The 14,030-nt window shown below is 46.3% G+C and overlaps 1 protein-coding gene across 1 annotated transcript in view; it reads right to left on the bottom strand.

The window, feature by feature from the left end:
• The window catches only part of LOC126235561 (uncharacterized), an 86,445-nt gene extending 76,608 nt beyond the window's left edge, over positions 1 to 9,837 (bottom strand). Inside the window, exon 1 of the mRNA XM_049944279.1 lies at positions 9,783 to 9,837. Within this exon, the coding sequence (XP_049800236.1) occupies positions 9,783 to 9,837 (55 nt within the window). The remainder of the gene's footprint in view (positions 1 to 9,782) is intronic.
• Positions 9,838 to 14,030: the final 4,193 nt, after the last annotated feature.

The raw sequence follows: 14,030 nt of genomic DNA, 5'->3' as shown, positions 1-14,030 counted from the left end.
GAATTCTCACACACTTGTAATTTGCGTGATTCTGCAAAACATTTCGTTTATCTAACTGTAGCGTTTTGTGGCTGATCACAGTGAAATAAGATAAGGTGTAAGAGGTCCATGATTAAGGAATTTGTTGTTAGCGCACTCGAGCAGATGTAATTTCGATGGATTGCTCACACGCTGCCAGCGATATGTAAGCTATAAGAGAATCTCAGACCAAAGAGCAGTGTTTTATGCAGTAGGAACTGTGTGGTAGTAGCAGTAAGTAGTTGCTAGCGAGCAGTCTGGAGTGTGAAGTTGGCTGGGCCGGTCGTGGGGAGCGATGGCGGAGCCTGAGCGTTGCAGTATAAGGTAAAAGCAGCCTCGCGCATCTGTAGTATTGTTATATCAAGTCCCATGTAAATGTTTTTAAAAAGAAATCTCTTGATAATACTCTTTCTTATAAAAATTAACTTTTGACAATAATTCATTTCAATTTAAAGAATTTGCTAATTTCTCCAATCCATGGTCATCCCGATTATTGTAAAGAAAAATCAGTTGTTTCTTTTTATACATGACAAATCTATCGGCCAGCATTGCACTGGGCTGTGCCAAAAAAGTTTGGTTTCATATAGGAGCAGATATATATGCGTTATCCAGCGACTAGACTGAGGTAAGAATTTTCAATTTATTCAGTATTATCTTTCAGGACCATGACGCAGCACTGCTGACGTCCAAAATTTACCAGTTTAAATTCACAGTCAGTTATTGAAAGGTTATAAGTGAGTCACATTTTTTATTATTGAGAGATTAGTCACATTGTATTATTGCTAGGTTACGGAAATTATTTGGTCGCCAAGTGTAACCTCCCAACAAAATAATTTCCGTAACTTAGCAATAATACAATGTGACTAATCTCTCAATAATAAAAAATGTGACTCACTTATAACCTTTCAATAATTGACTGTGAATTTAAACTGGTAAATTTTGGACGTCAGCAGTGCTGCGTCATGGTCCTGAAAGATAATACTGAATAAATTGAAAATTCTTACCTCAGTCTAGTCGCCGGATAACGCATATATATCTGCTCCTATATGAAACTAAACTTTTCTGGCACAGCCCAGTGCAATGCTGGCCGATAGATTTGTCATGTATAAAAAGAAACAACTGATTTTTCTTTACAATAATCGGGATGACCATGGATTGGAGAAATTAGTAAATTCTTTAAATTGAAATGAATTATTGTCAAAAATTACTTTTTATGAGAAAGATTATTATTAAGAGATTTTTGAAAACATTTACATGGGACTTGATATAACAATACTGTATATGCGCGAGGCTGCTTTTACCTTATATTATATCGCTCAGGCTCCGCCATCGCTCCCCACGACCGGCCCAGCCAACTTCACGCTCCAGACTAGTGGTGGGCAGGAAATCGCGTGTTAGAAATCACAGTGATTGAGAAGTCACAGATATCACAATAACAACTTTACAAAATCTGACTGCGATTTCAGTCACAGTTAGCAGTCGCAAGTAGCATTTCACATTCAACGCCGTGAGCCATCTGTTGGCCGAATTCCATACTCCTTTTTGCGATTTCAGTGAGAAGTCGCGGATAGAAGTCGCAAGTAGCAACTAAAAAGCGCAGTTAACAGTGCCATCTGTTGGCCAAAGTTCGTACTACGCTCATCTCTGCGACACGCTATCGAGTCCAACTGCGATTTCTGTGACAAGTCGCAACTAAGAGTCGCAAGTAGCAACTAAAAAGCGCAGTTAACAGTGCCATCTGTTGGCGAAAGTTCGTACTACGCTCATCTCTGCGACACGCTATCGAGTCAAACTGCGATTTCCGTGACAAGTCGCAACTAAGAGTCGCAAGTAGCAACTAAAAAGCGCAGTTAGCACTGCCATCTGTTGAGCAAAGTTCATACTACGCTATTCGCTACCGAGTCGAACTGCGATTTCTGTGACAAATCGCAACTAAGAGTCGCAAGTAGCAACTAAAAAGCGCAGTTAACATACTTTTCCTAGTGCCATCTGTTGACCGACGTACGTACTTCGTTATGAGAGCCTTGTGCCTCACGAGATCGATGTGCTGTGTGTGCATATGAAGGGCTTATTTCAATAGTGGTACAAGTCCATTTTTGTTAATTTTGAGATACAGAGTCGTAAAGTTAAATGAGCGCTGAAAAATCTGCAGTTGAGATACCAGAAATATTCAAGCATATGGCTTCTTGCTAGAGATGAACCTTTATTTATGTTTGTTTGGATCATTAATTTCAGAAGCATTATAGACAGAAAAGTGGAGGTAATGGACTTGTACCACTATTGAAATAAGCCCTTCAAATTATATGACGACATACACATTCAGCATCAGTTATGGTTGGTCAAATACTGCTGTGACTCTGAATGTATTATATTAATAAGAAGCAACATTGCCATTTTCTCTTGAAAATATCAAGTAACGTAACAAATGTGTTTGATTCTGCTTCCAATATGACAGTTTTGGTTAATACTCCACATGCCTAAGGACTTTGCAATGTTAACACAGCAGAACTCAGACATCTGTATAAGTGTAGTGAAATGAAAACAGTATTATTGAGTCATATGAATGCCTCACTTTCGTTCCGACACAGTTTAAGACTCGGGAGAAAAGTTTTACACCTGGTGTTCTACATGGCAACTTCACACACAAGAACTTTTTGCCGACACTACTACCACCTACATAAGTAAGCTTTTCCTGTGTTACTTTCAAGTAATGCACTTAAACTATTCCTGATTTAACTGGAAGATCTGTACTTCCCACTTTCATATCAACAGCCTCAAAATGCATATTGTAGACTTCGGGATATGTTACAGGTCAGTGTCACACAAGACTGTGGAGAAAGGGGGGGGGGGGGCAGCACGTCTCGCTATCCAACAAGTGTTTACCAATATGTAAGTGGCGGAAAATTACGGGTATTGGACGGCTTAACATGTGGAAAATGAGATTTTTATTATTCACTCACTGTATTTAACATTTATTATTCCTTTAAAATCGCACAGTTTAATCACTCACACACTTATTTCACTTTTAAACTGCAAATTCTCTAAGAGCTGTCTTGAATCTTCATGAGTCTCTCTCAACAGCCTTGATGTGGATAGATACGTACAGCAACCAGTAACCAGAGTCAGAACTGCGTCTGCAAAAACACAAGGATTATTAAACAATTTGTGCTGTCACTAATTACTAGCAATATAATTGACAGAGTAGATTGCTAATATTTGCTATAATGAATATCACATTTGCAAGAACGATCTCACTGAAGTAATTAAGTCCATCGAAACGCTTAGAAACCGTTTCGTCTGACGAAAACGGTCTAAAGACGCAGTGGCAATTTCTTCAGATCTGTTGACAATGATATTTTGAGTTATCACTTTACTGAGTGACTGAAATGTAGTTCAGGTACCTGTGAACATAACAATATGTTAGAATTCATTTTCTAAACACGAACTATTACGGTACTGTACGGCTACTTACATATTAATTACGCTATTAATATTTTCAGTTGTTTCTTTAATACAAAATTAAAGCCAACGGAAGAAAAAACGTTAAAATACTTACCAATGACAGGTTTGTTGAGATGCAATTTTCTGTGTGGACAGATGTAAGTTTTTCTTACGGTAGTAAGTCGCAGGAGTCACAGAAATCGCAGAAGTAGCAGAAGTCACAGAAATCGCAGAAGTAGCAGGAGTAGCAGAAATCGCAGAAGTAGCAGAAGTCGCAGAAGTAGCAGAAATCGCAGAAATAGCAGTGGCGGAGGGATACACGATCTATGTTCCTTAACTGCGACTCTTAACTGCGACAAATCACAGTTAAGAATAACAGATACTGAAAAGTAGCATTCACATAAATCACTGATATCGGAAAATCGCAGTTTAGCCCATCACTACTCCAGACTGCTCGCTAGCAACTACTTACTGCTACTACCACACAGTTCCTACTGCATACAACACTGCTCTTTGGTCTGAGATTCTCTTATAGCTTACATATCGCAGGCAGCGCGTGAGCAATCCATCGAAATTACATCTGCTCGAGTGCGCTAACAACAAATTCCTTAATCATGGACCTTTGTAAGGTGACGCACGAAAAACGGGCCCCGAGTACAGACTGCTCGCCAATTACGCACGATTTGTTGATCGCTACGAGCAGAATAGATAAACATGTAATAATTAATTAGTGAAGAAATAACAAATAAATTAATGCAAACAACTTCCAAACAATAGCTGACCATTGATAAGCGACAATGAGCAGTCTAGTACTCGGGGCCGCTTTTTCGTGCGCCACCCTGTACCACTGAAATAATATTGTAGGAGTTATCACATTCTCTTTACAGAATGTGACACCATACACTAGACTACGAAGCGCGGGCTTCATTCGGTTATAAGTCGGTCCCTTGGATAAAAAAAAGACGGAAAATGGCCACTCGTGTGTGCCTTGCCGACGTCCTTTGCATGTGTAATAACCAAATATTCTTGGCTTTTTACAAGTATTTCATCTGCTGTTTATCGAAATAGTGAAGTAAGCTGATACGCCATTTTGTTACCTGAAAAGATGTATGTATTACATACTACATAATTTGTATGTTATTTACGTAATTATAACTTATATTTTAATTACCGGTCGTGGACGCTGAATAGAATACGAAAAGAATCAGAAGAGAGTTCAAAACTGGTTTCAAACAGATCTAGAATGGGCGTGCGAAGCGAACGAAACGAACAGCAACAACTCGATACTGAACTATGAGCAGTCGGCAATGGAACTGCGAAGAGCGGCCACGCGAAGAATGACGAGTCCGGCCGAGCGAGACCGAGACCGACAGACGGGAACGGGACCGAGGCTGGAACGAGACCGGCCGACGTGCCGTTGCGGGAACGAGACTGACCGTTTCCCGTTCCCAGGAACTATATGTAGAAAGCCGCGACCGAAGTGAACTGTGAAAGACCGTTCCTTAGAATTCGTTTCTCGCTAGTTCCGTTCATCTTGGTGAACCGTTCCTTTGGACCCGTTAGTTCGCGAACGACCCATCTCTAATTCAAAGTTCTGTCTCACCAGCACCACGACTTGTCCACGGCGCAGAGCACCAAGACTCGGAGCACAGGCTGCGGGAGGGCGGCCTCTGGGAGGCGAAGGCGACAGCCGATCGATATGGTATCCATGGGGTGATGACACGTCAGTCGCTGGCTGGCAAAGACCGAACTGGCTGTAGCCGGCACCACGCGGGCAGTGATACTCATGCGGCGGAAGGTTACAAGTTTTATCGAACTTGCGGCGGATGCAGCGAGATGTGCTTTCCTGGAGCGACCCCTGTTGCTGTTTTCTGCACCCTCTGGCTGGTTACGGGGAGGCCCTCTCGAGGTTGAGCCGGATACCGCGGAAACCAGCCTACATGCACGTGTCGAGCTGACGATAACCCACTAACGGGGCAAACTCCCCATTGCATCCCCCTCAGATTTAGTGATAAACTGACCCAGTGGACAGCCCAACAACAACTGAACAGAGATCAAGCATGAAATCGTGAAGAAGGTGCACTGGATAGAAAACAAAAGCAAAACAAAAACAGTGAACGGTCCAAGCTCAAGATGTGAATTGCAAGATCAAGGTGTCGTGATTGTGTGCTCATGGTGTTAAACTGCAACGCGCGAGATCCGTTTTCAACTCTCCCTCGGGGCCCTATTCCTTTCTCACAAAATTTTGAAGCCTCCGTTTGGTCATTGACTTGTCTGTTCTCCTTCTGTAGTCTTTGCAGTTGTCATACTACAAACTGGTTATAGTATGTGAGTCATGTGGTAAGAATATACAGGGTGTTACAAAAAGGTACGGCCAAACTTTCAGGAAACATTTCTCGCACACAAAGAAAGAAAATGTGTGGGGATGTGTCCGGAAACGCTTACTTTCCATGTTACAGCTCATTTTATTACTTCTCTTCAAATCACATTAATCATGGAATGGAAACACACAGCAACAGAACGTACCAGCGTGACTTCAAACACTTTGTTACAGGAAATGTTCAAAATGTCCTCCGTTAGCGAGGATACATGCATCCACCCTCTGTCGCATGGAATTCCTGATGCGCTGATGCAGCCATGGAGAATGGCGTATTGTATCACAGCCGTCCACAATACGAGCACGAAGAGTCTCTACATTTGGTACCGGGGTTGCGTAGACAAGAGCTTTCAAATGCCCCCATAAATTAAAGTCGAGAGGGTTGAGGTCAGGAGAGCGTGGAGGCCATGGAATTGGTCCGCCTCTACCAATCCATCGGTCACCGAATCTGTTGTTGAGAAGCGTACGAACACTTCGACTGAAATGTGCAGGAGCTCCATCGTGTATGAACCACATGTTATGTCGTACTGGTAAAGGCACATGTTCTAGCAGCACAGGTAGAGTATCCCGTATGAAATCATGGCTGTGAATCGAGAAGTACAGTACATACTGACGAAACTAAAATGAGCTCAAACATGGAAATTAAGCGTTTCCGGACACATGTCCACATAACATCTTTTCTTTGTGTGTGGGGAATGTTTCCTGAAAGTTTGGCCGTACCTTTTTGTAACACCCTGTATAGGGTGAGCACCAAGTCTTGCCCTGATTATAACAATGTATTACAGAATAACCATTTTACATAGTAATTTACATTTGATGCCATTACATAGGTTAGTGTTATTAGTTTTTTTGAAGACCACTTACGTTAGTAAACCTCAACGTGTGCTCCCTTGGTAGCTCGGAGAATGTCGAGACGGTATTCCAGTTCTCGCCATGTGTTTCGTAACATGTTTTCTGTCACAGTACCCACAGCAGCTTCAATCCTAGCCTTCAGTTCGTCGAAGTCAGCAACTGGTGTGACGAAGGCTCTGTCCTTGATATTGCCCCAGAAAAAAAGTCAAGAGATGCAATGTGTGGAGAGGGGGGTGGCCAGGGTGTTGGACCGTTCCTTCCAGTCCACCGATCCGGAAATGTTTCATCCAGGAAATCACGCATTATCAAAGCCAAGTGGGGGATGGAGTGGGGGTGGGGTGGGTGCTTCGTCTTGCTGGAAAATTATCCATGGTTGATATTCTTCTAACTGTTGCAAAACGCCTAAGTAAATGTTAGCGGTAATGGATTTTTGGGCGAAGAAAAACGGTCCAAATACCTTGTTATGCACGAGGCCGCACCAAACATTCACTTTTTCGCTGTCTCGCTGTAACTGTGCAGTAGCATGTGGAGACTCTGAACCACATATACGGACATTATGCCTATTTACCATTCCACTGACATGAAAGATGGATTCATCGGTAAAGCATATGCGATTTAAGTAATCGTTAGCGCCATCAATCCTGTTGAGAATCTCAGTTGCAAATTCAGCACGTGTCAGCAAATCATTTGGTTGCAAGGCCTGCACGATTTGCACTTTGTAAGCATGCAACCTAAGCATTTCATGAAGAATGTTCACCACACTTGCTTGTGGTATTTGAAGTTCACGTGATTCTTGACGAATTGATTTTGACGGACTCCATTGGAAACGATTTGATTTTTTTTTTGGTTTATTGAGTTTCGATTTCCCCCCCCCCCCCCCCCCCCCCGAAGGGGGCGGGCTGGCAGCAGCTTAGTACGCCGCTTTTCAGCCTACAGAATTTGTTTTAAAAAGGGGAAGATAATAAATAATAAAAACAGGCGATAAAATCGGAGACTTAAATGGTAACATGGCGGAAAAAATCGTGGAACTTAAAGCATAGAAACAATGAGATGATGATACTAATAAAATACACGTGAAGCAGACAGGTAAAATAATAGACAGACAATTAAAAAAACACGGCGACAGTCTGGTTTCTGTTCGCAAGAGACATAAAATTCACACCCAGCGACAGCATGATTTCTGTTCGCAACACTTTGGAAAGACGAACAACACTGAACACTACTTGAACACTGCACTAAAAAGTTGGCAAATATGACATACCACAGCCGAGGGCATGTGGGGGGAACCTGGACAGATGATGGGAAAATAAAGAAGGGGGGAAGGAGAGGAAAAACAAAGGGGGGGAAGGGGAGGAAAGGAGCCGAGGACCCATAAGAGGGGGGGGGGGTTGCTGGGCAGACGCGACAGGGAGTGGGGAAGGCAGAGGAGGGGAATACGAAATGACTCAGGGAGGGAGAAGGGAGGTAGGGAGAGGGTAGGTGGGGAAAAAACAGGATGGAAGGGGCGGAAGAGGGAGCCCAGGGAAAAGTCGGAGGAAAGGAGGGGGGTGAGGATCAGAGTTGATAGGAGGGATAAATGGAGGGAGAGAGGGCATCATCCGGGAGGGGGAGTTGATGGAAGCCACCTTGGGAAAGGGGATGAAGGGTGTAGAGATGGAGGGTAGGGGGGACACAACAGTGAAGACGTGGCAGGGGGCGGGGATGGGAGAGGAGAGGAGTAACCATGGGGTGAGGGGGATCAAGCTGGCCGGAGGTGTAGAGTATTCGGATATGTTCGACGAATAGGAGCAGATGGGGGAAAGGAATGAGGTCATAGAGGATTTGCGTGGGGGACAGGAGGCGTACACGGAAGGCGAGGCGGAACAATTGCTGAACACAATCAACAGTTGTATCACTCACATGAGGCCTGCCACTTCGAGGACGATCTTCAACGCTGCCTGTTTCCTTAAATTTTGCATACCATCGCTATATTGATTTAACATCAGGAGGGCTGCGTCCATAAGAAGCCCGAAATTTACGCTGAACACTGATGGGCGACTTCGTTTCGTGAAACCAAAGCACTCATTACGCTTTCTCCTGCTTCGACGCCATTTCGCCAACAACTAACGTGACCTAACAGACCACGTTGGTGTTGTGGAGCACTAGCGCCATCTATTGGTGGCAACAACTAGTAGCACTAACCTATGTAATGGCATCAAATGTACCTTATTATGTCAAACAGTTATTCTGTTATACATTTTTATAATCAGGGCAAGACTTTGTGCTCACCCTGTATTACCATTGCAAGTAAATGAGATGAATAATGAGAGCAGGCGGGATGCTGAAATGACCTCTCACAGAAATGAAAATAACAAATAAAATGTGAACTATGTTATAACAAAGGAATTCAAGAGTCAAAACTTCCAAAACGGAACGCAAGAGGCGTAACATGTGTTACTTGTGTAGAACAAATAGGATGTACATAGACTGAAGGCCCCTTCCCTACACCTCGATGTGGGAAACGGAAGTTACAGCACGGCACAGTCACAAATTTGAATATAACGAACAGACACGTCAATGATTGGGTGGACAGTTCATAATTCTGTGAAACGATATGGGGTAAGACTGAGATAAAAAAATGGGTCTCCGTCTTTGGAGGCCAACACCGTGACCACGTAACAACGATGCCACGGCTATTGAAGTTAAAACGATGTTGCCCATGTTAAGCTTGGACCGTTCATTGTTTTAATTTTACATTTTTGTACATCTTCTTCCTGTTTTCATCCTTGGCCTGTGTTCAGTTTTTGACGGGCAATCAATTGGGCCATCCATACCACTAAATTTGAGGGAATGGTAATTGAATCAAGGTCCTTCGCTGCCGACAGGCGTTGATATACATCAACAGGGACAGTTGAAAAATGTGTGCCCCGATCTGGACTCGAACCTGGGATCTCCTGCTTACATGACAGACGCTCTATCCACCTGAGGCACCGAGGGCACAGAGGATAGTGCGACTGCAGGGACTTATCCCTTGCACGCTCCCCGTGAGACCCACATTAACAACTTAATGTCCACACACTACATTTGTAGTGCCCCTGCCCATTAAATTCATTACTCGCGGCAGACATGTAGTCTGCGGCCGCGGGCCTGAGCTGGCGAGGCGAGCGCATCGCTGCCGTTGCGCGCTTCGCTTACTCGGCCGTTGAGAGCTCGTGAAGAGGTTTTCTGTGCTGTGGGCGCCGCGGAGAGCAAGTTGTGCGTTGTTGTCACAACGCGTGCAAATTGTCGTGTTCCGCGCCTCGCAGCATGGGAAAGAAGGGTGCGCAGAGGAAACCTGCCGCTACGAAGGGTCCTTCGGTTGTGCAACTCACTGAGTCTGCCGACCGTGCAAGGAACTCCAGAGAAGACGAGTCGCGGCCTGTTCCCCCTTTGTACGTCAAGTGCAAAGGCGGGTGGACAGCGCTGTTCGACACCATGACGAATTGCGCTCGGAACGAGGTGGTCTACGAGTCTGTCGATACAGACTCGCTGATCTGCGTTCGAGCTGCAAACGTGGCCGACCACAGGGCGATCAAGGTCGCAGTGGCCGACCACATCGTCGACGCGCCGCCGGCGCGTGAGAAGGCACCTTCCGTAGGAAGGATGAAGACGAGTAAGGCACTCCTCAGGGGGTTACCTTGGTGCTGTGATGAGGCAGCGGTCCGGGAAGGGCTGCTGCGAGCCGGGTTTGGTAATGCAGCCGCAAGGTTGCACAACCGAACCAACAGGAAGAGGGCGCCGCTCTATGCCGTGACCGTGCAAACGGTCGACGGCGGGAGCGACATCTTCGACTTGCGGAAGTTGCTGGGCTTCCCGGTTACGACGGAGGCTCTCCCGACCGCCATGGATCCTCAGCCCCAGTGCTTCAGGTGCCAGGGCGAGGGCCATGTTGCGAAGTATTGCCGCAACGCGGCGCGGTGCGTCAAGTGCTCAGGTGAGCACGACAGCCGCGCCTGCGACCGCGGCAGCAACGCTCTGCCGACTTGTGTCCGGTGTGGCGGCCCGCACGTCGCCAGTTGGCGCGGTTGTGCAGCTTTCTCAAGCCGCAACCGTGCCGTGGGCGGCGAAGCGGCCGCGGCCGCACCGACGCAGCAGCAGAAGAGAAGACGACGTCGGAAACGGCGTAGGGCGCAGAACAGCCCGGCGCAGCTGAGGGACGGCGCAGCAGCAGATCCACCTGCCAGGGGCGGGGACGGCCGCTCGGAAACGGGCAGCCAGGACGCAGCTCGCCCTCCCGTGAAGAGATGTGACCTCGAACTCGGCACCGCCGTGAAGGAGGCCACAGCAACCCTCAAAGCCGTCATGGCGGCGGAGAGGGCTGCCTTCGCAGCCGCCGTGGCTGCAGAGAAGGAAGAGGCGTCAAGGCAACTGCGTGCAGTCTTCGCCCGAGGCCTCAGCGCAGTCGTACCTGCGAACACTCCTGCGACCTCGCAGAGGGACGTTCGCGCGCCTATCCCAGCGGTTGTCCCAGCAGCACCGCAGGTGAGAGGCGCAAAGAAGACAACCGCCGCCCCAGCGGAACCGATGGCGACGCCGACCGCTGCGGGAGCGACCATCATCGCGACAGCGAGAGCAAACGGCATACATTTCTCCGACGCTGAAGCGGCGCAGCTCACTGAACAAGCGGAGCTGCTCGAAGCTGCAGTGCAGAAGTCCTGCGCCGTGCAGTAGAGGAGGACGCTGAACGGTAGCCGATCGCCGCCGTTCTGCACCAGCCTGATGAAGCTGCACCAAGTCACTGACGACAAGGCGCAGCAGAGGGCCTAACAGCAACGCATGCGTTGCCGCGCCGGACTCTTATGTTACAGGGAAGAAGCCACTGCGGCCGACCCAGGAGACTACAAGCGAGCCCAGCCGCAGCACCCGGACTGACGACCACGCAGCACTTAGGTAACGATGCACGATACCTCACGCTAACCTTCCCTCACCTTGCATGCTCTGTCGCAGCTAGCAAGCCGCTACTGCCCTTACTACCCGTCCTACTGTCGCAGAGGTTTTTTTCCCTTGGCGCTGGCCTTGGCACTTTTTTTCCTCTGCCCTTACAACCGCTACCCTTCAATCGTTTTCGACCACTCCTATCTCCTGATGGAACATGTTACTGAGTAATCTTACCCAGACGCATGGATAACATCACAGCCTGCATCCTGTGACGCCTGATTCAAAAACTAACATGTTTACGGAGGTGACAGTAGAACTTTTGGTTTGGTCACCACGTTGGTGCCGGCGTGGAGGGGCCCCATCCTATGTGGCAGACAATCTTACCGAGTCCCGTCAGAGTTCGGGCAATACGTGTGTATCCGCACAGAAGAAGAAGGTTAATGGCCGGTTAGCCTTAACTATATGAAGATGGTATCTGTTCTGTAGGACATGTCCGAAAGAACAGACACCATCTTCATATAAATCTGAGGGAGTTTCTCTTCTAAGTACAGAGCTTAGCGTCGAAGGCGAAGCCAAGAGACACCAATTTGTTTCTCTGATGAGGCAACGTTTCATATGTCCGGCGAAACTGAATCGTCATAACGTTTATATATGGGATTCACTGCATCCTCATGTTACTCGTGTAACGGAAAGAGACAGTCAAAGTTTGGTGTGCACTGATGCACTATTGCATCCGTAGTGCATTCTTTTTCATCGAGTCGGTCGTCAGTGATGGTGGTTACCCAGACATGTTACTAGAGTCTGCTGTGCCACAATTGGAACACTTGCAGCCTGATGTCATATTCCAGCTGAATGGGGCGCCACTCCATTGGTTCCTAAATGTCCGTCAATTTCTAGATGAAACGTTTCCGGGTAGGTGGGCTGGACGACATGGTCCAATTCGATGGCCGCAACGATCCCCTGATCTCACATCGCTAGACTTCTTCCTGAGGGGTTTTGTAAGAGATGTGGTATACCGAACTAAGGGTAGCGATCTATAGGATTTGAACGCACGCGTTCGCAATGCGTTTGAACATGTCAGCATGGAGATCCCGAAAAGTACGTCGAGAGAAATGTAAAACCGACTAGATATTATCCGTGTCACTAAAGATGCACACGTTGATGTGTACTAGTGGAAGTCAAATGAAAATCTTAAATATGTAATCTTCCCCCATGAACCATGGACCTTGCCGTTGGTGGGGAGGCTTGCGTGCCTCAGCGATACAGGTGGCCGTACCGTAGGTGCAACCACAACGGAGGGGTATCTGTTGAGAGGCCAGACAAACATGTGGTTCCTGAAGAGGGGCAGCAGCCTTTTCAGTAGTTGCAGGGGCAACAGTCTGGATGATTGACTGATCTGGCCTTGTAACATTAACCAAAACGGCCTTGCTGTGCTGGTACTGCGAACGGCTGAAAGCAAGGGGAAACTACAGCCGTAATTTTTCCCGAGGACATGCAGCTTTACTGTATGATTAAATGATGATGGTGTCTTCTTGGGTAAAATATTCCGGAGGTAAAATAGTCCCCCATTCGGATCTCCGGGCGGGGACTACTCAAGAGGACGTCGTTGTCAGGAGAAAGAAAACTGGCATTCTACGGATCGGAGCGTGGAATGTCAGATCCCTTAATCGGGCAGGTAGGTTAGAAAATTTAAAAAGGGAAATGGATAGGTTAAAGTTAGATATAGTGGGAAGTAGTGAAGTTCGGTGGCAGGAGGAACAAGACTTTTGGTCAGGTGATTACAGGGTTATAAATACAAAATCAAATAGGGGTAATGCAGGAGTAGGTTTAATAATGAATAAAAAAATAGGAGTGCGGGTTAGCTACTACAAACAACATAGTGAACGCATTATTGTGGCCAAGATAGACACAAAGCCCATGCCTACCACAGTAGTACAAGTTTATATGCCAACTAGCTCTGCAGATGATGAAGAAATTGATGAAATGTATGAAGAGATAAAAGAAATTATTCAGGTAGTGAAGGGAGACGAAAATTTAATAGTCATGGGTGACTGGAATTCGTCAGTAGGAAAAGGGAGAGAAGGAAACATAGTAGGTGAATATGGGTTGGGGGGAAGAAATGAAAGAGGAAGCCGCCTTGTAGAATTTTGCACAGAGCATAACTTAATCATAGCTAACACTTGGTTCAAGAATCATAAAAGAAGGTTGTATACCTGGAAGAATCCTGGAGATACTAAAAGGTATCAGATAGATTATATAATGGTAAGACAGAGATTTAGGAACCAGGTTTTAAATTGTAAGACATTTCCAGGGGCAGATGTGGATTCTGACCACAGTCTATTGGTTATGAACTGCAGATTGAAACTGAAGAAACTGCAAAAAGGTGGGAATTTAAGGAGATGGGACCTGGATAAACTGAAAGAACCAGAGGTTTTAGAGAGTTTCA

The sequence above is a fragment of the Schistocerca nitens genome, chromosome 2 (assembly GCF_023898315.1).
Source record: "Schistocerca nitens isolate TAMUIC-IGC-003100 chromosome 2, iqSchNite1.1, whole genome shotgun sequence".
In the NCBI taxonomy this organism is placed as follows: domain Eukaryota; kingdom Metazoa; phylum Arthropoda; class Insecta; order Orthoptera; family Acrididae; genus Schistocerca; species Schistocerca nitens.
This window is presented reverse-complemented; position numbering and strand designations above follow the sequence as displayed.